The sequence below is a fragment of the Chiloscyllium plagiosum genome, unplaced genomic scaffold, assembly GCF_037043375.1.
Source record: "Chiloscyllium plagiosum isolate Xiang-an unplaced genomic scaffold, Cpla_swu_hap1 HiC_scaffold_30, whole genome shotgun sequence".
Classification (NCBI taxonomy): domain Eukaryota; kingdom Metazoa; phylum Chordata; class Chondrichthyes; order Orectolobiformes; family Hemiscylliidae; genus Chiloscyllium; species Chiloscyllium plagiosum.
The window spans coordinates 20,454,085-20,481,573 of NW_028270168.1; the positions used below are offsets into that span (position 1 = coordinate 20,454,085).

General features: G+C 39.5%; 1 protein-coding gene across 1 annotated transcript; it reads right to left on the reverse strand.

The window, feature by feature from the left end:
• Positions 1-927: 927 nt before the first annotated feature.
• Positions 928-27,489, reverse strand: ythdf2 (YTH N6-methyladenosine RNA binding protein F2). Its single transcript, XM_043717522.2, has 5 exons — positions 27,042-27,489; positions 26,808-26,832; positions 24,023-24,102; positions 16,157-17,722; positions 928-1,817 (listed from the first exon to the last, which is right to left on the reverse strand). Exons 1-5 carry the CDS (start codon positions 27,066-27,068, stop codon positions 1,794-1,796), a joined length of 1,722 nt encoding a protein of 573 aa, XP_043573457.1. The 5' UTR covers positions 27,069-27,489; the 3' UTR covers positions 928-1,793.

Genomic DNA, 27,489 nt, shown 5'->3' on the forward strand with positions numbered 1-27,489 from the left:
AGTGACTAATTTTGAAGAGCTGTAATAGGGAAAAAGATGTAGCAACCATTATTTGCACAAGATTTCACAAATAACCTGCACTGGATCACCTTCTTGAGCAGTGTTTCTGGAGGGATTAGTATTGACCAGGGAATCTCATGCATCACTTCAAGGCCATTCAGCCAGAGTCTGATCTCCCATTCAATAAGATAATCTTCAACTCCACTTTGCTGCCTATCCATAACCCTCAATTTTCTTACTGATTAAGTGTCCACCTCAGCCTTGAATACACTCAAATGACCTAGTCACTAGACTTCTGCAGTAGAAAATGTTATTGATTCATTACCCTCAGAAGAAATTACTTTTAATGTGTTTTAAATGAGCGATTCCTTATGCCCTCTGAATCAAGACAACCTTTCCGCATCAACCCTGTTAAGTCCCTGACTAATCTTGCATGATTTAATAAGGTCACCTCCCATTCTTCAATATTCCAATGAATACAGGCCCGATGTACGCAACCTCTCCCCATAACACATTCCATCTATACCTGCGATTGGGCTTTTAAATCTTCTCATGACTACCTCCACTGTCAGCATAGCTTGCCTTCAAAATAGTACTTGGTATTTTTCATTTACCCGAGAGACAGACAGATTTTGGTTTAATATCTCACACCTGAAAGCTGATACATGTTGAAGTGCCTCCCTCAAATATCAAACTGGCCTGCATTTAGGTTTCTGGGAGATAGCTCCCTCAACAAACCCACTGTATCCTAAAAAAATTGTATTCACATTGAAGATTTAATGGATTTCAGGCACTTAAAAATAGCAATAAATCTTATGGTATAACTGCCAGAGTGCAACTTTCTCTAATTTTCCCTAACAGCCAGACACCAACATGAAAACAAATACAGGGAAGAGAGAAAGGACTAAAAATAAGCAAACACGACAATTTTGCTGAACAGGATATCACATTTATTACTGAGAAGTGATTAATAATGAAGAAAGGGCAAATTCCCAGCTTTTCACTGTTGATGAAGAGTGAAAAAGATTAAGCAGTTTTTGTTTTTCAAAGTTCAGTGTCCAAAAAAAATTCCATACAGTATTCCTTTAGTCCAGTCTTCTTTTTTAATTAGGTGGATGCAGACTTAATTGGCAGCAATTAAAAAAAAAGTTCACCATAACTGTTGTGAACAGTAACCATTTTAATTTTTTTTTTCAACGAAAGGAGGGACAACAGAGAAGTAACAGCTCTTTCCTGGAGCATTTTCAAAACGAAACAAGCAGCATTTGCAGGAAAAGGTGGTGGGGGTGGGGGGTGCAGTTCTTAAAACAAAAAAGGGCCTTGATGATTTGGACTCCATAAATTAAGCTCAAGTTGGAGAAGGAAATCTATCCACGTGGTGACCCAGCTGTGCGATTGCCTTTTCGATGCTGTGAGGCCACTGATTTCTTTTCCAAGGAAATATAATTTAAATGCAGCCCACGAACCATAAAAATCAAAAATTGATTTTAATTTTTTTCAAACAGAAGGAAAACAAGTTGTACCACTTTGTAAAGTCACAACTGAGTTGAGAAAGGACTTTTTAAACATTTTTCCCCACCTAGTTCTTGCTATCGTTCCCAAAGTCCTATAGAAGAGGATTAACGTCTGATAACTACAAGTCTGAAAGTCTTAGAATTCACTGAAAATGAAAGGTGGGGGGTGGGAAGGCAGGGGACGGGACAGGAAAAGGGATCTTCATTATCACTCAATTTCTTGAAGAAAATTCAGGACATGACATTTAGGTCGACGTCATATTTCCAGAGAATACATCGTTACTTGACACGACCTTGACGTTCCTGTAAAGAAAAGAAAACGGTTTAATCGACAGTTACCCAAGCTGGCTCAGGTTTAGTGACAGCAAAATACACAATTAGAAACTTCTGAGGGAAAAACCCCTTACAATGAGGATATTTAGAACAGAATGCTGCGCTGTTTAATTCAACAGTCCATAAGTTATTTCAAAGGGGCAGGTTCATAAACTTTAATATTCTCTTTCAAACAGCTATGGAAAAAGAGCTGAACGACATGACTTGCGCACAAAACCAAAGATAGCACAAATTTCATGGCATGTGTCTAGTTTGGTACAATCGTTGAATCCATTCATTATCAATCAGGTCAAAGCGTACCTAGAATCCAGTTCCCTGATCGACAGTGGCAATTAAAGTCTGTTAAAACCCCTTTTGCTAGAGTTGGTTAGGGTTAGTGCAAAAGTAATACATAGCCACAGGTTTAACATCTACTATGTTCTGTACCATCAACTGGCAGAAAGGGAAGTGCAAAAGTGTCCTTTTTTTCCAAATCGCCAAATACTTCATTCTATGTCTAAATACTTCTGACAGGCTGTCATCTATGTAGGAAAACATGGTGACAATTTGCATGCAGCATGTTCTCTCAAAACAAATAAGACCAATGTTCAGATTATCTACTTTTGGCATTTCCAATTAAGGAAGATTGTTGACTGGAAGAACAAGGACAGTTTTTCTAGCACTTTGTTATAATAACATAACAGAGTACTAAGTGTGCTACACACTCAGGGACAGGGATACAGAGAACAGAGTGAACGAAGGGGTGGGAAATTTCAGTCAAGAATTAAAATCCTAATTGTCCTCAGGGGTCCCTGCTGGGAAGTGGGTGTTGGCTGATAAGAACAAATGTAATGCTCTCATTGTAGAAAGATTGGCATTTGTTGTCTGACTGAACAACACAGTAGGAACCAGTGTTACAAGTCATATATGGGCAGACCTAGGTTAGAAGTCAGGTGACTTTTTTTAATATATTAAAGTGAACCTGTGGAACAGGTTAGCAGGTTATGTAATGAAAGTTGATCCACTTAATTCCTTTAAATTGAAAGCTGGACCTGTTTCTGGCTGAGGGAGGTTTCCTCATACAAGAGGTAAATACCTCATGTTGAAAATGAGCAGAGCAGGAATGGCTTAGATCAGTTAAGGGGATTGAAGATAAAATTGTCAGTGCCATTCTACTGACAGCATTTGTTTCTCCTCTCTTTGGAAATTATCTGGCTCAAAAGGTGTACTGAGGAATGTCTATTATTGTGATGAGTTAAAAATCACACAACACCAGGTTATAGTCCAACAGGTTTAATTGGAAGCACACTAGCTTCCAATTAAACCTTTTGGACTATAACCTGATGTTGTGTGATTTTTAACTTTGTACACCCCAGTCCAACACCGGCATCTCCGAATCATGTTATTGTGATGCACAAGACATCACAACTGTGTGGGACAACTGAGATAGGCCAGAAAGTTTTTCTCCCATCTTTCATTTGTTTTATGACCTTTTAAGATTATGCATGAGGAATCCTGGAAACCTTGCATCCAACCAAAGGGACATCATATTTAGAGGCAAATATAGACAGGAAAATAAACTAAATAGGGTCATTCCAAATGTCTAATGTTTAATTATTTCTTTAATCCTATGGATCATTAGTTTTGAGTGAGTTTACAGAACACTTTACCCACATTAAAATGTGTTTATACGCATTAATTATAAAACAATCACTACTGCATTTTGCCTTTTTATGCATTTTGGTGAGTTGCTACATAATCTCAACATGCTTTCTTTTTGCATGAGGTGTTAGGCAACTGCATCCAAGACAGAAGTCAACACCTTTGCAGGGGCCGGAAGATACTATCTGATTCACTGCACCTCTGCCAGCACCCTGAAAGAGCAAGTTTCCAATTTCCTGCTTTTCCTAATAGTTGCGCACAATCCCATTTCAAGTATTTATCCTTCAAAAATTACGAATGAATCGGTTTCCACCAATCTGTGTGCTCTAGATCATAACATTTCACGGAGTTAAAAATAAAACTTAAACGTCCCCGCCATGAGCCGTGTTATTGTTTTTAAATTACACACAAATGTGCAAAGATGAAGTTCATGAATCTTTTTTGTTAGATCACAGTTTACAGCTAATTACTACATTAAATTAACAGATTTATGATTAAACCTAGAATCATATCTCTTCTTATCCCAATCAATGACTTCTTCAGAGAAAGGGCAGTCATAGATTGATGTCTCATGAGCTTACTTCACATGTTTAAATATTTTTCTCACCTTTATTTCTGCATCATTGTGCACTGCAGCTCATTTAACACAGATTCAGACACCTGGAAATTGCAAACTGTCACTTTCCCAGGATATGAAACAGAAGTCACTGGCAATGTAATAGTGACATCACCAGCAGGCTACCCCACAAGACATTTATATTTCACATATACTCCAACGCACTCACCAGTACCAATTATTTGGGAAAAATGCAAATTACAGTCCAGCCAATCTAAGCTCAGAGAAGGACAGAGACTGTGTTGAAATTCTATCAGTACAACAGGAAACTTGGTCTGGAAGCTCAGAACATATGCTGCAGAACATACCTTGTGATAAGATATATGTCAATGTGACTGCTACTGAGTAGATATTGGGATCTAGATATCGGACGTTGGGGAGCACGGTGGCTCAGTGGTTCGATTCCAACCTCTGGCAACTGTGTGTGTGGAGTTTGCACATTCTCCGTGTCTGCGTGGGTTTCCTCCGGGTGCTCTGGTTTCCTCCCACAGTCCAAAGATGTGCAGGTTAGGTGAATTGGTCATGCTAAGTTGTCCGTAGAGTTAGGTCCATTAGTTAGGAGGGATTGGTCTTGGTGGGTTGCTCGTCGGAAGGTCGGTGTGGATTAGTTGTTTCCACAGTGTAGGGAATCTAATCTCATCTAAAATCAATATTGAATGAGCATGATTTAAATTTAGACCCTAGCATCATAAAACCACGTTGCCTCTTGCGTTCGGACAGATCATTGAAGCAAGAAATTGAGTCAGAGAGATATACAGCCTGGAAAAGACCCTTCAATCCAACTTGGCCATGCTGATCAGATAGCCTAATCTAGTCCCATTTGCCAGCTCATATCCCTCTAAACCTTCCCTATTCATGTACACACCCAGATGCCTTTGAAATGCTGTAATTGTACCAGCCTCCACCACTTCCTCTGGCAGCTCAATCCATATACGACAACCCTCTGCGTGAAAAAGTTGCCTCTTGCGTCCCTTTTAAATCTTTCCTCTCACCCTAAACCTATACCCTCTTCTGGACTCCCTGGATCCGGGGAAAAGACATTGTCTGTTTACCCTATCCACGCCCCTCATGATTTTATAAGACTTTATAAAAGTCACGTCTCAGCCAATTTTTCTAAACTTCAATGAGCATATGCCTAACCTGTTCAACCTTTTCTCATGGCCTTCCGTGCGTTTTGATAATTTTACAATCCTGTGATAATAACAAGCCCTTCATTCTAGTGTACAGTTCATCCTAAAAACACAACTGTATGCAATAATGCAGGTATGGTCTCATCAATATTCTGCACAGTTGTAACAAGACTTCGCTATTTGTATATTCTCTTACATAAAGTATTTGATTCTTGCGCAAGTAAGTACTACAGTACAAGGTCATTAGATTGAACTGTCTGAGAAGGGAATGACAAAGAAGCATTTGATTAGTTCTTGAAACGGGATTATTTTTTATCGTTGTGTTAGGAGATGCATATTTCTTTCTGTGAACACCATTACAAAAATAAGGAAACTGAATATCATATGTGGAGAGCAATAATATGTACAATTTGACTTGGATTCAATAAAATAATTTTTCCAAGAGCTTTAAGATGTAATATACTGATCAATCACTGGCAAATAAATAGCAACAATCTGATACACTAAGTGCATTGAAAATTGGAAAGTGTGATATAATTTATTGGTTTCCCTAGGTTTCAAGAAACCTAATTTCTTGGAATACTACAGACCACTTAAATATTTATAGACAGAAAGTTAAATTATGCAAAAGATACTTACACTCCAATGGAGATGCCGAAGATTATTGTTCATTCTAAAGACTGAGTGTTATTTGCTTTCTATAAAATGAACGCAATTCAAGTGCTAATTTACCAAAGATTGGTAAACTTTAGACACTCCTGTACGATGGCTGCAAAACTCAACAGGACATGCATAGGAACAAATCTTTTCCTTAGTTCCTAACAAACATCAGCAAGGCAGCCAGTGTGGAACTGCAGGAGATGGGGGAGATGCTAAATAAATATTTTGCACCAATGTTTATTGTGGAGGATGTGAAATACACAAAATGTGACATGTTAACAAAATGTCAATTTTACAGAGGTGGTGGTGCTGGATGTCTTTTAACGCACAAAAGTGGATAAATCCCCAGTACCCAATCAGGTGTACACTAGAACTCTATGGGAAGCTAGTTGTCCCTATTTACATGTCCTATTGAGTCTTACAGGCATCATACAGGAGTGACTAAAGTTTAACAATCCTTGGTTAATTAACACTTTTAAATTGTGTTCATTTTACAAAAATGCAAATAACACTTAAGTCCTTAGAATGAACAATAACCTTAAGCATCGCCACAAGACTGTAAGTACCTTTTGCATAATTTAACTTCTTTCTGTCTATAACTATTTAAGTGGCCTGTAGAATTCCAAGAAATTAGTTTTCTTGAATCCTAGGGAAAACCAGTAAATTATATCATACTGTGCAATTTTGAATGTATTTAGTGATCAGTTGATTGCTAGATTTGCCTGTGACTGATCAGCTTAAAACCCTTGGGAAAATTAAATATTTTATTAAATCCAAGTCAAATTATACATATTATTGCTCTCCACGTATGATATTCATTGTCCTTACTTTTGTTATAGTGTGTTCACAGCAAGAGAAATGTGCATCTCCTAATAATAATGATAAAAATTAATCTTGTTTGAAGACCTAATCCAATGTTTCTTTATTCTTCCCTTCTTGGCCAGATCAATCTCAAGACCATGTACTGTAATACCGACTTGCACAAGCATCAAATACTTTATGTAAGGAGATATACAAGTAGTGAGGACTTGTTACAACTGTGCAGAGTATCGATGAGACCATATCTGCATTCTTGCATACAGTTATGTTTTCAGGGTGAACAGTACACTAAGATGAAGGGCTTGTTATATCACAGAATTGCAAAATTGTCAAAGCACACATAAGGCCACAAGAAAACGTTGAAAAGGTTAGGTATGTACTCACTGGAGTCTAGAAAAATGAGGTGACCTTATTGAAATATCAGATTTTAAAAGGGTAGATAGAGACAACGATCTCCTCCTGAGAGAATCTAAAACGTGGGAGAAATTATTTCAAAATAAGGGGGTCACCCATTTTAAAGAGATGAGGGGGAATTTCTTGTGAGGATCATTAAACTTTGGAATTTACAAAACATTGGAGGGTGGGATGTTGAATATATTCAAAGCTGAGTCAGACAGATTCTTGCACTACAAGAGAGTCAATGGTTATTGGAGGCAAGCAGGAAAATAGAGTTAAAACCACAATCAAATTAGGCATGATCTCATTGAAGGCAGAGCAATTCAGAGGGTCCAAATCATCTCCCTCCTGCTCCTATTGCTTATTTTTTGTCAGTATCCATAACGAGCATCTGCAATCTTAGTTGGAGCGAGTGGCGTTCGAGGATACTCAGGTCTCACGGTATCTTCCCCTTTCACAACTTATCACCAGAAAGTAATGTCGACCTGATTTTGCTACCAAGTGGAGAGCCGTATATTTATCCATGCATTACTTCATCTGCCATGCATTTGCCCACTCCCTCAACTTGTCAAAATCACACTACATCATCGCTGTATCTTCCTCACAGTACACCCTCCTTTGTGATGTCTGTAGTTACTAACATATTGTGAATAGTTGGGTCTGAACGCCAACATCTGCAGTAACCCATAGACAAGGGCTCTAATCAGAAAAAGCCATTTTTCCCCCATTATTTCCTGTCTACCAGTTCATTCTCTATTCATGTCAGCATGTTATCTCTCAATCCCACATGCTTTAAATTTACATACTAATCTCTTACGTGGGACCTTTCAAAAGCCTTCTCAAAGTAAAGCACATCTATTGGTTCCCCATTATTGTCTGAGTTAGCTCCTGAAACAATTCTAATAGATTAGTCAAGTATGATTCCCTTTCCATAAATCCATCGACTCTATCCAATCCTGTCACTGTTTTCCAAATGTTCTGTTGTTAAATCTTGTTATAAATCAACACTAGCATTTATGCCATGATTGCTGCCAGGCTAACTAGTCTATAATTCTATTTGTCTCTACTTTCTTTCTTAAATTGGAGTTACAGCTACCTTCCAATCCACTGGAGTGGTTCCAGAGTTCTGAAAGATAACATACAATACACTAACTATTCCTAGGCCCCCAGTACTCTGGGATGTAAATTGTGTCCTGCTGATTCATCAGCATTTAATCCTAATTGCCCAGCAAGATTTATTTCCTAATTCTGATTGTTTTCAGTTCCTCTAGGTCCCGTTTCCCAATATTTTTCAGAAAATTGTGTCATCCTTTATGAAGTCAAAACCGAACTATATATTTAATTAGGCTGCCATCTCTCTCTGCCTTGTAACTTACCCTGTTTCTAAGGAACCTATATTTGTCTTCACTAATCTTTTGATCCTCATACACCTGTAGAAAGCTTTACAATCAGTTTACATATTCCCCAGATATAGTACACTCACATTCTATTTTCCCCTCTCAATCCCTTTGTTCTACTTTGCTGAAATCTGAACTGTTCCCAATCCTCAGGTCTGCTGCTTTAACAAATTTGTATGCCCCTTCCTTGGTTCTAATATTCTTCCTAATTTCCCTCATGAGCCATGGTCAGGCCACCTTCCTGGTTTTGTTTTGCTACCAGATAGGAATGAACAATTTTTTTTCAGTTCTAATGTGCTATGTAAATGTTTGCAAATTCCTATCCATCATCATCCTAAGTAACATTCTCCAATTTACTGCAGTCAGCTTTCACCTTTCCTTTATTTAGACTGAATACACAAAAGTAATTATTTCACTCTAGATCTTAATGAAGAATTCTATAATATTATGGTCACTCTTCCACAAGGGGTCTTGCACAAATAGACTGCCAATTATTTTCTCATTACAGAAAACTACTTAAGGAGAGCCTGTTCTCTAGTTGGTTCCTCAACACTTTTATCCAGAAAAATATGTTATACACTGTCCATGAATTCAATTTTCTACTCACATCTATTTAGATGGAGCGCTTCTCCACCAGGAGTACATATCCCCTCTAAAACCAATGCTAACATCCTTCATTCTTTCTTATCTACATATCATTTCCATCCATAGTTGTGTGTCAAAACATTTTCCTGGTTATCAATAATGGGTTCAGTTTAATCACTGAGCTATTGAGACCAAGGGCTGGCTGTTCAAGTACAAGGCACAACAGGGACAAAACAAAGGCTTCCATATAGTAGCTTAGGAAAGAGAACCCAATATTTGCTTTTCAGGGTCCAGGTATAAATTTGGGTTTTCTGACCAAAGTACAACTAGGAGAGGCTTCTTTCCGGACAATACTATGTTGTCTACCTCCTGCAGTAAAGTCAATGAAAATATTGACAGTTGGAAAGTTTTATTTTTATTGCTAAACATTTAAGAGTTTATTGTGGGTCAAAGGTTAATAAATATTATTTTGCTGTATAGAAACTCGCATTTCCTACATTTCAACAATATTTCATTGGTTGCAAAACACTTTGGACCAATAGTGAAATCCCAGTAAGTAATTACCAAAATATGAAGTACCAAATCCATGATGGCATGTCCATTTACAACACAGAGGTGAAAGGGGTTTGATGTTAGAATGATATCACAAACAGGTCAGTCAAATGGTCTTTGCTGGTGTTTATTCTCTCCAAGACTGTCATCCCTTGCTACCTCATCTCAGTCAGTATAATATTCTATTCCTTCTCGTTGCTGTACTTTATCTTTACCTTAAATGATTTTGCTATTCACAATTATTCCCTACATCTACCCTATCCCAAACCTTTCATAACCTTAACGAGTTCCCAGATTACACCTAAGTATACTCTTAGCTTTAGATTAAAATACAGACAATAAATGTTTAATTTATACAAATTGTAGAAGCTCATTCATTTTAATACTGGACTAGCATAGTATTGTTCTATTTTGTGTTAGGGTTCATGCATTGCAACACAATGAAGAATGTGTTTAGCAGATTACAAAAGATATCAAGGCAGATCACTAGTTTCACCAAAAAAAGTTGTTTCTGCTGCAGCCAGCTGTGTGGACATTGTTAATTTTGTGACTGACTCAAGGCCCATGCACCTGCAAACAACCACCTTTCAGTCAAAGTGTCTGAATTGTGTGTCCAAAGCGTAATTGAGAAGGTTGAGTAAGATGTTTGCGGAATTCATCAAACTCTAATAAACAATGCAGGACCAATATTTCTGCTCACATGTAAATATGCCTCAGGTGATTTGTGAAACAAATCTTCACTCAAAAAGCACATTGAAAACCCATTATTCCAACCATTTAGAAAGCCAAAGACAATAAGGACACCTCCAAGATATATTCCAGCCTGGTTTAGAAGTATGTTGCTGTTCCTTCAACATCACAGTCAAAATCTTGCAAATCCATCCCTAACTACACCATGGGTGTGCCTACTACAGATGCGCAAAGGTAATCCTTTCCCGAAAGCCATACAGTTTCTCAATCGGTTACTTTCAATATATTCCTCCAGTCCAGTCCTTTGTAAAATTTCATTAGCAGTCACTAAAACCTAAGTAGTCTTTCCCTGGGTCAAATTGGTCTTCTTTATTTCAAAAACAAAATTGCACATACAGTGCTTTCACCAACACAAACTCAGCATCTCAAATATTTTCACAGGCACAAGTTCCTGTGAAATTAGATTAGATTAGATCACTTACAGTATGGAAACAGGTTCTTCGGCCCAACAAGTCCACACCGACCCTCCGAAGAGCAACCCACCCAGACCCATTCCCCTACATTTACCCCTTCACCTAACACTACGGGCAATTTAGCATGGCCAATTCACCTAACCTGCACATTTTTGGACTGTGGGAGGAAACCAGAGCACCCAGAGGAAACCCACACAGACTGTTGCCTGAGGTGGGAGTTGAACCCGGGTCTCTGGCACTGTGAGGCAGCAGTGCTAACTACTGTATTAAGCCCTGTAAAATGTAATTTCCAGCTCCACAAATTCCATTCTAGGATTCACAGTTACTCAATGTGCTACAGTAACTGATTAGCAAGTCAACATTTTATGTTTTCCCCAAAGCAGATATAATAACCACTAACTGTATCATCTCCTTTCTTCAATGGCTTATTTGGGCTCAGGAGAGTGCTCAACACATTTTTTAAAAACTCAGGCCATTAATCAAATTTCTTAAGAAAACAAGAGGACATTATTTCTCTGTTGTAGCAGAAATCTTCCCCTTGTTTTGTTTATTTATTTGTATCTTTACAGTTTTCAGTCAGTACAAGCAGCTGAATTTTCAGTTTCCTGCAATCCAAATGCCCAACTTTGTTATTAGCACTCAACTTTATGTTACAAAAGAAATGCCTGTTTGCAATGTGTGCTTACACATTCGTTTACAGAAATAGTTTGGTGTAACCAGTTGCAACAGCAGGCACTTTAAATGGACACCAGATTGCCAAGGCTCTTGAATATATGCAATGCCAAAGGAATTCTCAAGGTCTCAAATTTAGATTTGGAAGGAAAGGAGGAATACATAATATAAAGTCTTGTCAGAACACAATTAAGAAAAAGGGTTAAAACAAGTGACTATGAATATGACCATATTGTTCTGGGATGTTCTGACATGACAGGTCACTATAGATACAGTTGATTTGTTTAGTTTCTTCTGTCCTCTATTAAAGAAGATGTGCAAATGTCTTCTGAGGCTGTGAAGCAGCAGCCTATTGGACAGGGCAAGAGAAAAATCAGGAAAACCCAGAATTGACAACTAGAGCAATTGTAGAGTATTTGCAAATCAGGATTAGGGTTTTAAATTCTCTAAAGATATCAGCCTAAAAAGAAGTTCAGCTCAAGAAGCCAAATTGGTTCTCAGAAAAAAATTTCAGACTTAGTGTCTCGCATATTTCCAAATCATGCAACTGCAGGAACTGCAAACTGCTTTAAAACAAATAGAGTACTTTTGATTTGGAGACGCTGGTGTTGGACTGGGGTGTACAAAGTTAAAAATCACAACACCAGGTTATAGTCCAACAGGTTTAACTGGAAGCGCTAGCTTTCAGAGCGCTGCTCCTTCATCAGGTGGTTGTGGAGTTTGAAAAGTAATCACTTTTACTTCATAGCAAAATTAAGCACTATTTTGCACGTAGCAAGCTTCCACAAAAAACAAGGCGATGAGCCATTAACTGTTTTGTGATGTTGACTGGCATACAAATATCAACCACGGTATTAAAGAAACATCAGGGAAGTCAACGCTAAAGTCATCCTAAATGAGGCCTTGGTTTAACCTCTCACCTGAAAGGCTGGCCTTTGGTTTAAAACCAGTCTCCTACGTCTGATGGGGACAACTGAATAAAATTAATTTTAAACTACTGCTGTTCCATTTTGTGCACAAACTATGGTATCCTCACAGAAGAGCTGGTCAGTTGAATGGCAAATGGCAGTCCCAATACATAGGAACACAAGGCTAAGCTTCAGACGTTTTGCTGGTCTACGTCCTTACGTAACGCATAAGTAATTTATTCACAAGTCTCAAGGAAGAAGGTATTTGATTCATAAATAGGTCCTCAACAGTAGAGTTTTAAGTATCCACAAATAGGGAAGATGGCAATCAAGTGATAAAAATTAAGTAACTGGCAAAGATGCAGGACAGTAAGTGATTACAAAACACACATGAAACAAGGGCACGTTTGAGATTACTCGCTTGCTATGTGACTGAAACCGTCGTCAAACTCTGCATTGAAAAGCAAACATCAGGTTCTTTACATAACGCTGAGCAGAGTTTTATTAACTATTTTAGTCTGAATCACCAGAAAATGCTTCCTAATTATGATTTCACTCAAAATATCACACTACTTAGGTTGATGATTCATGCTGGATAGTTCTTGGTGGAAATGTGTACACAGATTAAGGTGATAAATACTTGCATTTAGACAGAACTGTAGCATATCAAAGCATTGAACAATTTTTAAAAAAAGAATGCTGGTTGCTGGATTGATTTACACAGACTTAACAAATAGGGCATTTGGCTTAATTGATCAATGACAGTATTCATACGTGGCATTAGTAGTCTCCATAATTCCTGACCTTACTCTTTCAGACTATCCTTCTATTCCTTTCAGGATGCAGAGAACACTTTACAAAATGCTTTGCAAAACAATTGACTAATTTACATAGCAAAGTCCCACAAACAACAAGCGAGATAAATTTTGTACACTTTAAACAGTGTTATGGTACTTAAGTATCCAAAGAGTACATCTCTAACAATGCAGTACCCTCACACATAACAAGTGTTAGCAGAGATGAAATACAGAGGAACGTCCATTATCCGAATATCAATTATCTGAACATCGGATTATCTGAAGGAGATCCTGGGGTCCCGATAGAAACATTACAGCAAAGAGCTGCTTCAACCCTGATCGCATCTTTTGTTTACAGGTACAATGATTAAAAACTAACTTAACTGCTGCCAAGTAGTCCTGGACAGTCCAGGCACCATCTCCAAATGACTGACCTCATGCCCTCTCTTTCTCTCTCCCCCTGCACTTTCCCTGGGGCTCTACACAGGGGTGTACCCTAAATCCCCCTTCCCCAGATAATCTCTCCAACAATGCCCTGTATAGGGCAGAGGTGGAACCTGTCAAAATGTTACAGTAAAAGGTTCTGTGCGCGCGCTATTTAGAGACTTAGCGAACAAACGCAGCACCAGTCTGACAGTTGGGGTACAGTCGGGCTGCTCTGGGGTGGGGGAAGGGTGGACGATGGGTGACAGGGATGGTGGTGGATGGGTTGGGGGGGCAGGGTGGGGTTGGAGGGTGGACAGGGGGCAGAGTGGGAAAGGACAGGGGGCCGGGGGAGCTGACAGGGTTTTGGGGGTGGGGGTCATGCGCAGTGTCCTGCTGCCTAGTCTCCTGAACGGGGAGCACACTTATCAGAAAACTCCGAGCCCCAGAGTAAATCAATTAACCGAATAATCAATTATCCAATCAAAATTGTGTCCACCCATCTCGGTTTGAGACAATAGTTTCCAGTGCATCAGTTTAACATTTCTCACGGCAATCCTGTAACCCCCAAAACCCAATGTGACTCAAATTTTGGGGCACTTTCTTTGTGATGTGAAATTGGTTCAACCCAAAATTTCCAAAGCTGATTGCATCTTTCCTCAGAATGCAGTCTTGCACTGGTGCAAAATTTTTACTCAAATGCAATACAGCATGCAAACACCCTGTTACCCCAGAACATGAAAGACCATACAATTTTTAACTTGTTCAAAATACTTAATGGTTATGTATTTTCGAAAATGATTACCCTTTTGTGAATAGCAATCTTTTTTTTCCTAACAAGGTCAGTACTTGTTGCCATCCTCAGTCCTTGAGAAAGTTCAGGTGGCTGTCTTCTTAAACAATTATATTATACAATCTAGCAACGATGCTCCCAGCAACATAGTATTCCAGACTTTGGTTCAGTAATGTACATTCAAGTCAGGAGAGGAAGTGACATTGAGGTGATGCTGTGCCCCATCATCATAATGTGCTTATCCTTCGAAGTGATGCAGGTTGTAGATTCAGGAGGTACTGCCAAAGCAGCCTTTGTGAGATGTCACAATATCCCAATATAGATAGTACACACTGCAACCACAATAAGGAGATTGAAGATGTTCAAGTGCATAGATGGGATGCCGATCGTGCAGCCAGTTTTGCCCTGTAGAATATATGGAATTTGCTACGCAGTATTTCAGATAGCATCACAATAAACTGCTTACAATATCTGCATTTGACTTCCTGACCCAGCGCATCACCATAATTAAATGAAATATTCATCCATTTGAGATTAGATTACTTAGTGTGGAAACAAGCCCACACCGACCGTCCAAGGAGCAACCCACCCAGACCCATTCCCCTACATTTTACCCCTTCACCTAACACTATGAGTAATTTAGCATGGCCAATTCATCGAACCTGCACATTTTTGGACTGTGGGAGGAAACTGGAGCACCCGGAGGAAACCAAGGCAGACACAGGGAGAATGTGCAATCTCCACACAGACAGTTGCCTGAGGCGGGAATTGAACCCGGGTCCCTGGCACTGTGAGGCAGCAGTGTTAACCACTGTGCCACCCAAATTGGTGCTCTTGAAGAATATAAATACTGAGGGTGGGGACATGGCCCATGTCATTCATTGAATGCCAGGATTTACACATATACTGATCAGGCACAGCAGTCACTTTAGAGGTTATATATAATGTTTTTTATCCCTTCATACTATAGCAGCACTGTGGTTTTCACCAACTCTTTCTTTCGCTTCACAGTTGTCAGACTTGCTGAGCATTTCCAGCACTTTCAGTATTCATCAGTGGTGAAAACCCAGAGATTAATCCAATGCACCAATTCTGATCACCAGAGATTTTAGATGTCTTTTACAACCAATTGAAATGCATAGTTTGTTACATTTTCCTCTATCACAGAGAATGGAGAATAGAGAAAACAAGCATTTCAGAAGATATCTGCATGGGAGATATATTATTTAAACCTGGTCAGGCATCACAATCCTTCTAACAAATTTACCCACAGCATTCATTAAACTCTGCAAATGGCTAGTATTGTTACTAATCCTATTTGATAAGATATTTGCAAGAAGAAAATTCACATTTGAGCCAATATTCTTTTATTATATGATACACTTCTGCGACACCCAGAATTCATTCCCCTAAATTTTCCCACTACTTCAGCCTACTCTCAATTCAATAGTCTCCAGACTTCAGCTAAGTCTGAATGGGCAAAATCTATAATGTTAATGCAGGGAAGACAGTTTCTGAGCAAGTGGACATTAAACATTTCACATCCATTCCATAACCTTTACTGAAATTCTAGTGGAATTACTTAAGATAAATCTAATTCTATTATCCATCAATTCAGACAGAATGAGGATCAACAGGATGTTTTATCTATTAGAAAAAAACTTAACACTGTACTCAAAAAGTTTGCAGAGGTTTCCAAAGTTGACAATTTTCAGTGTATCACAGTCTTCGAATTAACATTTTTTAGCATGACCAACCTTTTTAACACACTCCTCCTCCTCTTGACGTTTTTCGTAATGAGAAAAGTCATCAAAGATAGAGGTTGTATGCTTGTAACTGGCAATAATTTTCAGAACCTGCTTGGCTTTTTCCAAGGGCACCTCTTGAGTGTCTCGGGAATTGGTGACAGGTTTATTCTCATTGTTTTCCAGGCGAATGTGCCGCAGTTGACTATTGGGCACGTCTTTCACAAATATCCACCTCACATCAAACCGGCCTTTCCACTTGTCCTGAGACCACACTCCAGCACAAGTGTTGTAGTCCACAGTTGACTTCATCTCTGCAACACCACAGAAGTGGCCACTCCCATTGACACTAAACAAGAGGTAAACAGGGCCCTTGCCGTTCATCGTACGGTATGCTGCATCCAGTCTCTTATTGCCGTGCTCGGTACTACACCAAATGGAATACTTAATAGAGCGATGGATGTCATCCTCAGAGTAGCTCTTAATGATGAAAACCCGTCCATGCTTGGGATTCCAGTCAAAATCCTTGGGGTTATAGTTGTTTACAGATCTCAGTTTCTCCAATACTGGATGTGCTTCCACAGAAGTGGAATTTGAATTCCCATGTGACAGTCCAATGCCCCCAGCATCCACTCCATTTTGGCCAAATCCAGCTGCCCGGTTGCGAGGTGCAACCCAGCGGTTTGGCTGTGGTTGCTGTTGCACCGGCTGTGGTGGCACCTGCTGCTGTTGGCCTGAGGAAACCTGCTGCGGTTGCATATTCACCACTTGTTGGTTCAGTGGCAGGGGAGGTGGCTGGCCTTGTTGCTGGCTACTGGTTTGAGTCGATGGTTGAGGAGTACTTTTGGCCACAGTTGCCTTGTTATCCCAGGTACCAATATCCATATTATGTTTAATTGGAGGTGGTGGAAGGGATGGCCCAGCAGCCCCACCTTTGGTTTTCTTGGGTTGGGGTTTTGCTGGCTTGCTTGCAATGTCTGCCCATGAAGTTGGCTTCGGGGGTGCAATAGTAGTTGGTGGCATGGGATTAGAAGGTATTGCATTACTCGAAATAGTCGATATAGGATTACTTCCAACAGCAGAACCTACCATTTTAGATACGTTATTCGCAACGTCACCACCACTTATCTTCAGTCCTGCCATACCTTGGTCAATGCTATTCATACCCGGTGCTTTATTCAGTGTCTCATTCGTAAAAGCTGATTGTCCATCCATCATAGCTCCGCCCAGAGAGCTGGGAGGATAGGCATAGCTGCTAGGACTATACCCTGAGCTCTGAGTGGACTGTCCCTGAGAACTGTTGGTCCCCCAAGCCGAGAAGTCCACACCACTAGGAAAGAAGTTAAACCCATGCTGGCTCAGGAAAGGAGTGTTCCCCAAAGTTCCTGGCTGTCCAAACATTGCATCAGGTAGAAAGTGATGCTCTCCATTACTCAGTTGTCCATATGACGTCAGATAGGGCATCGGTGGGTCCCCTCCTGTTGACCAGGCAGCCTCGCCTAATGAATACTGAAACCCTATAGATGGACTATAGTAACTTGGTAGGTAGGAGTCAGACATGGCAGTGTAGGTATTGTTCTGTTAAAGAGAAAACAAACATTCAATAAGCAACACTGCATAAAGAATAAAGAACCATGATGATTCTAATTAAAGTCTCATTACATTCCCAAAAATTAAGTCCCACTGCTACCAGAATGTGAGAAGTGCTCTGCACTATTACTTGAATTTCCATAATACATTTTAAAATGAGTGCGCACTCATATGCACATAACCATCAACACTGCAAAGAACATAGAAAAACTCCCCAGAAATCTTTGGACTACACAGTTTGGTCCCATGAACAAAACTCAATCCTGACAAAGATACCATCTGGAATTAGTCAGTAGCAGATTTTCTTTGCTTAAAATATCAGATTTTGAAATTTTAATACGAAAGGATGAAAACTTTGTACCTTGCATAAGTTGGAGGAAAACAAATGAATAGATTCTTGGGTTTTTCTTGCTTAAATTTCCCAAAGTTTCCAAGCTAATGCTCTAATTGAGGGGTAAAGGATTCCAAAGCCACTCCTTCCCAATGATTTCAAATTACTTGCTGCTCAAGCAAATCTTAAAGTTGGGAACTCAGAATGCAAGGAAATCATTTGCATGCCTGTATCATATTAAAGACCATAAACATATTGAATTTTCCAACCGAAATTTATCTCATTATTAGTGCCATCAATTTGAACCCAAGCTCCAGATTATCCTCACCTTGTTCCTCTCCATAAAAACTGGATCCATGATCAAGATTTTGGTCACCTGTTCCAATAGCTCTTGACGTAGTTCATTGTTATTTTTATCTTCTGAAATAATGCTATGAAAGTACCACAGGACTTTTAACTTATAAGATTTTATTTAAAGTTGTCAAGGGAATGACTTTCCTTCATTTGTACTAATATCCCTCAGCCAGAAAAGCGCGCGCACTGTTTAAAAACGTGAAATTTTTCTTCAGCTCTGTTCAGATCACACACAGGCAGCACTGTGGCTGAGTGGTTAGCACTGCTGTCTCACAGCGCCAGGGATCCGGGTTAGATTCCTGCTTCGGACGACTCCGTGTCTGCGTGAGTTTCCTCCCACAGTCCAAAGATATGCAGATTAGGTGAATTGATCATGCTAAATTGCCCATAGTGTTCAGGGATGTGTAGATTAGGTGCATTAGTCAGGAGAAATGTGAAGTAATAGGGATGGGGAATGGGTTTGGGTGGGATACTCTTTGTAGGATCAGTGTGGACTTGCTGGGTCAACGGGCCTGTTTCCACACTATAGGGATTCGACGATTCTAAACACAAACTTGATTCATTCCAAGGAAAATAGAAACAAAAAGCACCATGAACAAGACAAAAGGTTAAAATAAATCACTTTATACTGAATGAGTTAATACAAAGCAAATGGAACCAAACTTCATCTAATTATAAAGAATTTCTTTTTAAATGAATAGCTTTTAACAATTTTGCCTGATCAAGTGTTTTTATAATTCTGCAAAGTAATTTGGCCACAAACATTTCCACGGAAGTGCATAAATGTATCCTTTGTTCAGACTGAAGCCCAAACTATATGCACAATTATACTATATTCTAATTACAAGACTGTAATGGAATCATGGCACAACTCTTCTATTGATTCCTATGGACACAACTTCCACTAGGCATTCGTTTGTAAAGCTGATAACTCAAAAGGTGGCCAGTGGTTGCACCACTTACTGGCAGAACAGAATGAAGAACTGTTGCTTTTTTTTTGAAAGGAGGAAATGCTTGAGTATTGCAATTGTGATTACTAAATTGAATAGCACAATCAACTTCCAACAAAAAAATGTCAGACATTCAGGATGGGAAATTAACTCATGCAAACTTATTTTTGGTCTAATATGGCTCTCTATCATATCCTATCTAATCCAAGGTAACTGACTGGGGACAGGAACTAGGATTTGCTCAATTTCACCAAGGCATTTAAAAAATGACAGGGCGCTAGAAAATTACTAGAAAAGCCAACCCAAGCAAACTTGCAGGCAACAAGACCAGTGGCAGCATAAACAATTTGCACCAAGTGATACAATGATTAGGATACTTGACAAATAGCAGCCAACATAAACAGACATTGTGCCACTGTCATGTTTTCAGATTTTTGATCCTCTTTCTTCATGGAAAGGATTACTGAAACTCAATAACTTTGAAACGTCTTTTTTAAAAAAAAAACTGAATGCGTGTTGGGTTGGAAGGAAACGGTCAACAGATGGCTTGCATTTTGAGAGCATGTATTAAAGCCAGATTTGCTCCTTATAATGAGTGCTACCATGATCTCACCTCAGGTGCACTGAGAAGGTTTTCACTTGCCCAGAATGGAATATTCTGCCGAGCTTTGCGTAAAGTAGGTTTAGTGGGGGTTTGAGAGTCTGGTGTAGAATAGTAAAGGTAGGTTTGGTCAGAAGGAAAATACAGTAAGGTTGTCAAGTGGCGTTAAAAAATAAATAGCAATCTACTAAAGGAGCAAGATATAAGTTGTCAACTTTCCCAGACTTGAAGGTGGTTTGAACAATGGGGGTTGGGTAATCTAATTGAAACTTATATTGAATGGCCTAGACAGAACGGATTTTGGGAAAATGTTTCCTTTGGCAGGAGACACTAGGATCCGAGGGCACAGCTTTACAGTAATGGGAAGACTCTTTAGAATAGAGATAAGGAGAAATATCTCCAGCCATAGAGTGGTGAATCTGTGGAATTAATTACCACAGAAGGCTGTGGAGGCCAGGTCATTGAGTATATTTAAGACAGAGATAGAAAGATTTTTGATTGTCAAGGGGATCAAAGGTTATGGGGAGAAAGCAGGAGAATGGGGGTTGGGAAACTTATCAGCCATGATTGAATGGCAGAGCAAACTTGAAGGGCCGAATGACCTAACTTCTGCTCCTATGCCTTGTGGTCTTCCGATTTCTTTTGTAAAAAATGTTTGCCGTCAAAAATGTTGGAAGAATAAGTATACAAGACATGACAACGGGACATTTATCATCACTGAATGGAATTATCTGGGTACATGTCAGGCTGTACAAAATCTACAGCAGCACCCAAGACTACTGAATATTGATCACACTTAACCAAAGGAGATTTCCAGGGCAATGCTGAAACTTGAAGTCAGAAAAAGGATGCACGAAAGATTAACTGAAAAGATGAGAGGGGTTTTCTAGAAAGAGGAGGAAAGCGTCAGGCAGGGAATTTGAAGAAAAAGACTCTAAACAGTCAATATGCTCAGCTTTCAATCATTGCACAAAGATAACGGGTAAATAAATTTCAACAGAATGGGTCATAATTCTTTTGGTGGGGGTGGTTTGGGGGAGAAGAATTAGTGGAGGCAGCTACAGGGCCAGCTCAGCAAGAGCCCCTAAAAAGACTCAAGATTGGGGATTTTAAATTTAATGATATTAACAACAGGCCAGTAAGGAAAATTCTAATGGCAGAGACTAAAGCAATGTGGTTTATACACAATTATGTTAGGATTCAGATAAAGCCAAAAACATTATGGAGATGTAATTCTGTGGTCTTTGTAATAAACCGGAATGTAGGCCTGAAGCTGACCTCAAGTTTGAACAAAACTCAGGCACCAAATGATTTGACCTAAATGTGTGAACATTAAGAGGTATATGGATGCAGAGTCAATGAACAGAAAAAGGTGGCACTTGAGATGGCGGCTCAAGAACGACAGCCTTACTCTTCCTGATGTTGAGCTGGCAAGCTGTGAATCATCCCAGAGTTGACAAAGGATCGGAGTCAGAGCCAGATTTCATCAATGTATATAGAAACTGATCACATGCTGTTCCTGCTCAAAACAGAACTTCCACTAAATGTCCACAAGCAGGAGGTTGAATGGAGGAAAATCATTGTAAAGGAAATTCTTTCAGATCTATTCCCATGCGGAGGACACCATTAATTATAGCTTTTGAAATTCTCTGGATAAAATCAGCTAAGTCAGCAGAGTTGCATTAATGTTGGAGGCTTACTGCGGTCTAAATGGCAAAACACTGACCAATCTATTGGGGGGAGCTTTTAGAAAACATTTTAGAACGAAATATTTTGCTGAAATGTGCTCTCCAAGGATCCAGCCTCAAAAAGATAAAAGGTAAATAACTTCCATCCTAAGATTAACCAGCATTCTTGCCCTTTGCTTGTATTTTAATTCTCCTTATTCTAAGTAACCACAATCTTAATAGCCTGTCTCAAACAATTTGAAGTCAACATTTCATACATCTGGGTTCAAAACATATTTAGATCATTTTGATATATACTGAAGTATCTGTTTAAAAGCACAGATTGATTAACTAAAGTTAGTTTTAGTATCTTCTCCACAGGAGAGATTTCAAAATAGTTAGAACAATAAAGTATGAATAGGAGAAAGTGAGGTCTGCAGATGCTGGAGATCAGAGCCGAAAATGTGTTGCTGGAAAAGCGCAGCAGGTCAGGCAGCATCCAGGGAACAGGAGAATTGACATTTCGGGCATAAGCCCTTCTTCAGGAAAGTATGAATAGTCCCATCCAATAATGACAGTCATTATTTCTCCCCCTGCCAGTCACTGATTTCTTGCAATACAATTGTACAGCCTGACTGCAACAGTGCTTTTTCACAAGTCAATGTCTGATTAGCTCCCTGATGCTTCTAGTCTCTAGAAAGTCCAATTCTCCCTCCAAACAAACAAATCATTAAAGGAAATTCATGATGAACAGGTACAGATTTTTTTAAGGATAAATCACAGGTACTGAACTCCCCAAAGCCAAAGTTAAAAATGCTTGCATACGGGAAAAATCCTAGAATTGTCACCAGGAGTTTACATACAATATCACTGTGCAAACATTGGTTCTTATACTCTAGATTTCGCCATAACTTCTAATCAATGGGAAACTTTTAACTAGGAGGTTGGCTCGTATATCATTCTATTTCCAAGTCTATGTTGCATTAAGGCCTATTATAAACTTTGAGAAAATCTGAAGTATTTATCCTCAAAACAGCTTGACTCCATTAGTAGTTCTTGTATACTTGATCAGGAAAACACTGGCCCAACACTCATTTAGGAAGATAATCTCAGGTGCTCATCCAGTGCTGTATTGAAGGAGTGCTGCATTGCTAGAGATGCTGTCTGAAATTAGGTATTAAATCAAGGCCACACATTCCTGTTCAAAAGGAATTTTTTTTATTCCACGGTAGCACTTAGCAAATAGCACTTGAATAACCTTGGCAGTCATCTTCCCTCAACCGACAATTCTAACAGCCTCTGTTCTTTTGCCTTTTATGGGATCTTGCAGGTTATAAATTGACCATTGCATATGCTTGCATAAGCAAATTCATTTTAGAGCAATCCAGACAAACTGGTGAAATGTGAAGGTATCGCAATCGCTAGAGTTGCTAATTAATATGACAAACTTATGAATGAAATTTTGAAATATGCTGAGTATATTAATTGGATATGGTGAACTATTTTGCAGCAGGTTAGAAGAGTAAGTCCTGAGTGATTCTGCTAACAGAGAGAACAGATGGAGAACATGGTTTGATCCTATTAGTGTCCTTCACTCAGAGATATAATAATCTAAGAATCCCTACTTTTGGAAGTCAGCTAGAATCGCCAAGTCAACAAACAAAACCAGAGAGCACTGCAAGCAAGTAGGTGCATGGGTTTCAATAAGAAACTCAGGGTCAGTTGTGATATTCATTAGAATCAACTTCCAATATGGAGTGCCTTTAATACAAACTTTCAAAAATAGGCTATGAAGAATATGATTGAAATTGAAATCCTGCAAGGGTCAACATCTCCAAGAGGGAAAGTAAAGAACTGAAGAAAGTATTTGAGGGAAAAAAACTGGAGTGGTACTCTATGGAAAACAGTTCCTGTTTCTAAATCTTATACTGACATCCATACCTAGACTGCTCCTCTTCAGATTCCCATAAAATAAGGTTCCCAATTGTGGAACTGAACCGAAATTAGGCTGTGAACTGAAATACTGACCAAAAAAGGCAAAAACCTATAATATAGCTACATATAAAAAACGCATACAAGAACAATGATATTATGTCTAGACAGCAAATCCTTCCATCCTGAAAGGTATGATTCAAGTGCACAACTGCAAAAAAAAAGAATTTTTTTTTCTAATTCATCCTGACAAATTTCCACCTAACTGATGAAACCAGCCCACAAATTAAATTCATCACACATAGCAAGGCATTGCCAATTTTATTCTAGATACAGAACTCCCCCTATACTCATCACAATCTCCAATGTTTCATATTCATAAAATCAATGAAACATTATCCATTTCCTCAACTCCCAGCCCACATATTGTGAATAAAATCTTTACACACTCACCTGCCTGGTCTGAGTGCTCAAATAAGGCTCAAAGTCATCGTCATTTAGTGCATCCTTTTGATGAACAGCACCATTTTGCACTATAATAAAATTGGAGGGGGAAATATTGAATAAAAATTGGAAATAATAGACAATAAATTAGATAATTAATGCAAACTAGATCTGGAAAGCTTAAGCTTACATAGAATTCAATGAACAAAAGAAAATTCACTCCCTTGCTTCCCTTCCAGTTACATCCTCTCGAAGTCAAAGTCTAGGAAGCAACTGTCATCAAGTAGGGAATCAAACAATCCCACTCCAATCTACAGTAGACGCCCACTCCTGCACTTCCAACCAAGAGTCGAGTCAGTATGACTCACTAGCTCACCATGCAGTATATTTACTCAGTAGGCCAGACAAGCATGTGATGCAGGCATTCAAAGATACAGCATTCCTGCCAAGATAACAAACTCAGGGCCTATGAATAGCAGCCTGGCCTTTTCTTCACAAGTTTTCATTAACTAGGTATTTCTCAGTAATAAAACTGAGACATCTTAAAGTAATAAGTGCTTGCGATTTTTTGAGAGAAATAAGTGCCTCAACAACCTCTTCAAGTAGATATGGCCGCTGCAGGAAAATAGAGGGTGCTACTACATAGAACAGATTGCCAGTTTTTAATGAGGAAAATAAATTCTGTAAATGGTCAGCTGACAATCACACTGGTGTAGTGTTTAGTCAGGCATCCAAATGTTCCAATCTCGACTAAATTACCTAATCTCTGCTTGAGTGCTCATGATGGAATCTACAATTTTCCTCAGCAACGTTGGGTTACAAAGGGTTCAATTAGTCAAGATTTCTGAACAACGCTCCTGATCACTATTCAATGGCTCCCTAAATGGAAAATACTCAGCCTGGACATCAACTATATAGAGACTGCATTCAGTTGTGATGGCTTTCCCAGCTGAACAGCTTGCCAACAAAACATCTAGGTTCACACTTGAGTGGTAGCCAATTGGAATTGTATCCCAGTGAGTCAGAGCCTTATTAAAAGCAAGTTTTTTTGGCTTAATGGAAAGGGTGAAAACCAAAAGTAGAAATCAAGAGAAAACACATTTTAAAAATGAGTTCATATCTCAGACAAACTCAGGTATATGACATTATAAATTCTAAAATCTGACCAAGCAAGCCATTATTTTGGGAATGTCAAACTATTCTTTTTCAATAATCCAAAAGCCCTGTAGCAAGCATATGATCCACATGCTTATACAAACATGAATGTAGATCAACAGAAGCGTTGGCGAATCTGCTGGCCATGTGTTTATAGTTCAAACAGCAAAGCTATCAGAAAGTCCAGAAGGATCTTTCCTTAGATTTAGCATCACAGATCATATTAATTTACAAGAGTCTGGCATGATCAATCTAAAAAGGTCTTTTACTTTAATTCACTGTACGAATTGTGGCCCATATGAGATTTGCTTCTATATTTATACTTTCCTCAAATATTACACATTCAAACTGTAAGCTCAAGGCTTATGACCAGTTAGCATTTTAGTGCAGCAAAACATGGTTGTTTTTGGAATGGTCTCTAAGAGTGTTTTAAATTGCTCAAGAGGTGACTTAGCACTGAAGTAATGAAGTTGACAAGGGCAGGCAAGTGCTGTATGGCTGAAGATCACATCTCAAACAAACATTCCATATCAGGAACAGGTCTAGGAGGTACACATCTATGATTAACATGAATAGCATTGTCACTGAAAATGTTAACAGTGCCATTTGTCTTTCCAGTGATACAAATCGGTTTACACCTCAAATAAATATGCATGAGCTTGAGGCAAAAAAGTGAAAACAAAAATTGAAAATGGAAAACTTATAACTGAAAACAAAGAAGGGTAGTTCCAGGATCTAACAGAAGGCAGTACCAAAGCAAGTATCTACAGCCAACTAAAGTTCTGAAGAATGGTCACTGTGGCCAAAACATTAACTCGGGTTCTCCCCACAGGTGCTGTCAGACCTGCTGAGACATTTCCCCCCAGCAATTTCTGTTTTTGAATCTATAGCCAACCTTATTTACAAGTATAACTATCATGACTTTTTCATGAGTGAACTCCACATAAATTCAATACAAACTTGAGAGAATCACAAAAATATATTAGGTCTTTCATAATAGTGGAAAGTTTAAATTAATTTACATATGGGGCAATCTTCTTAATTAAGAAATGTGGTATAGACATTTGGTTGCAACACACTAAACTCATTCATCAAAAAATTGTGAAATGCTCTCTCCTACCCAATTAAGGGAGTGCCGTGCAAATACAATTGTACAAATCTTAAATCCTCGTTTAGTGTTTTCAAAATCTGAACCATCCAAAAGTAGTTACAACTAACAGTGCAATTTCTTTGCTGAAAAAAGAAAATTGTAATGAAGATGCCAATAAAATGCATTAGTCATTCTTTCGGTTCATGGGGTAACGTGTATTTTATATCAGGGCTCCTTACAAATTAACAATTAAGCTCTCCTCACAGATTTCCCGTTCCCGCCCCAGGTTGCAAACGGAGGGAAGAAAGAAAGAAAATGAGGAGAGAGTTGAGACGGTTAAAACTCGTACGTTGGCCACTTAAGTCTGACTGGAGCTCCAGGCTCTGAGGCCTGTGCCGCTTCCTTTTCTAAAACACACGGACCTTCCTGATCGCAGGCACTATTCGAATTAGTTTTGAGTAAAGTGCCCCCACCAGCCAGCCACCATTTTAAAATAAAACACACAAGACTAGCCGAGACTGCAGCCAAGAGGCGGCCACACTCTCTTACCTTTATTTCCTTGGCCTTTCGGTCTCTGAGTCAGCCGGTTTCCGGGCGGACGAGGGAGAGGGGTACGGGGGTGGCGAGGAGGGGAAAAGAGAGATAAAAAAAACAGGAAAAAGCATTAATCGAGTGTCGAGGCTGCAGCCTTGTGCAAGAAGAGGGGAATTTACAAAGCACCCCCGCGGCCTGATTCACCGGGAGAGGGTGGTGGGAGATAAGAGTAAGGTTTTATATCCTTACCTGGTCCAGGACACTGGTGGCCGACATTTCTTCATGAACTGAGGCCGGGGGGGTTGGGGGAAGGGGGGGGTTGGGGGAAGGGGAAGGGGGGGGGTTAAAGAGTTGAGGTACACGGGTCCCGAGGCTGTGGGCTGGGCTCCAGCGGCCTGCACAGCGCGCTGATTGAACCAGCTGCGGGAGGGCGCCGCGCGGCTCACGATTTAATATATTTTTTTCCCAATCTCCGACCGACCGAGCGGACGGACTGGATCCCGGGGAAATGAGAGAGCGGAGGGGTGCGCTCGATCCTCTCTGCCGCTAGCAGGGAAGGGCCTTATATCAAAAAAGGCGTCCGACGATTTGGCTCTGATCCCGGTCTGCCTCCCTCTCTCTCTCTCTCTCTCACACACACACACAATGGCCGACCCGCTCACATGGGCCGCAGCTGAAACCCAGCGTCGCCCGCCCG

What these genes read in the sequence shown, in the direction of transcription:
- ythdf2 (XM_043717522.2), bottom strand. Translation starts at nt 27,068, where the DNA reads ATGTCGGCCACCAGTGTCCTGGACCAG. An exon ending in CCACCAGTGTCCTGGACCAG is followed by an intron (nt 26,833 to 27,041) that starts GTAAGGATATAA and finishes CGGCTGACTCAG; the next exon opens with AGACCGAAAGGCCAAGGAAA. An exon ending in TGAGCACTCAGACCAGGCAG is followed by an intron (nt 17,723 to 24,022) that starts GTGAGTGTGTAA and finishes TCTCTTTAACAG; the next exon opens with AACAATACCTACACTGCCAT.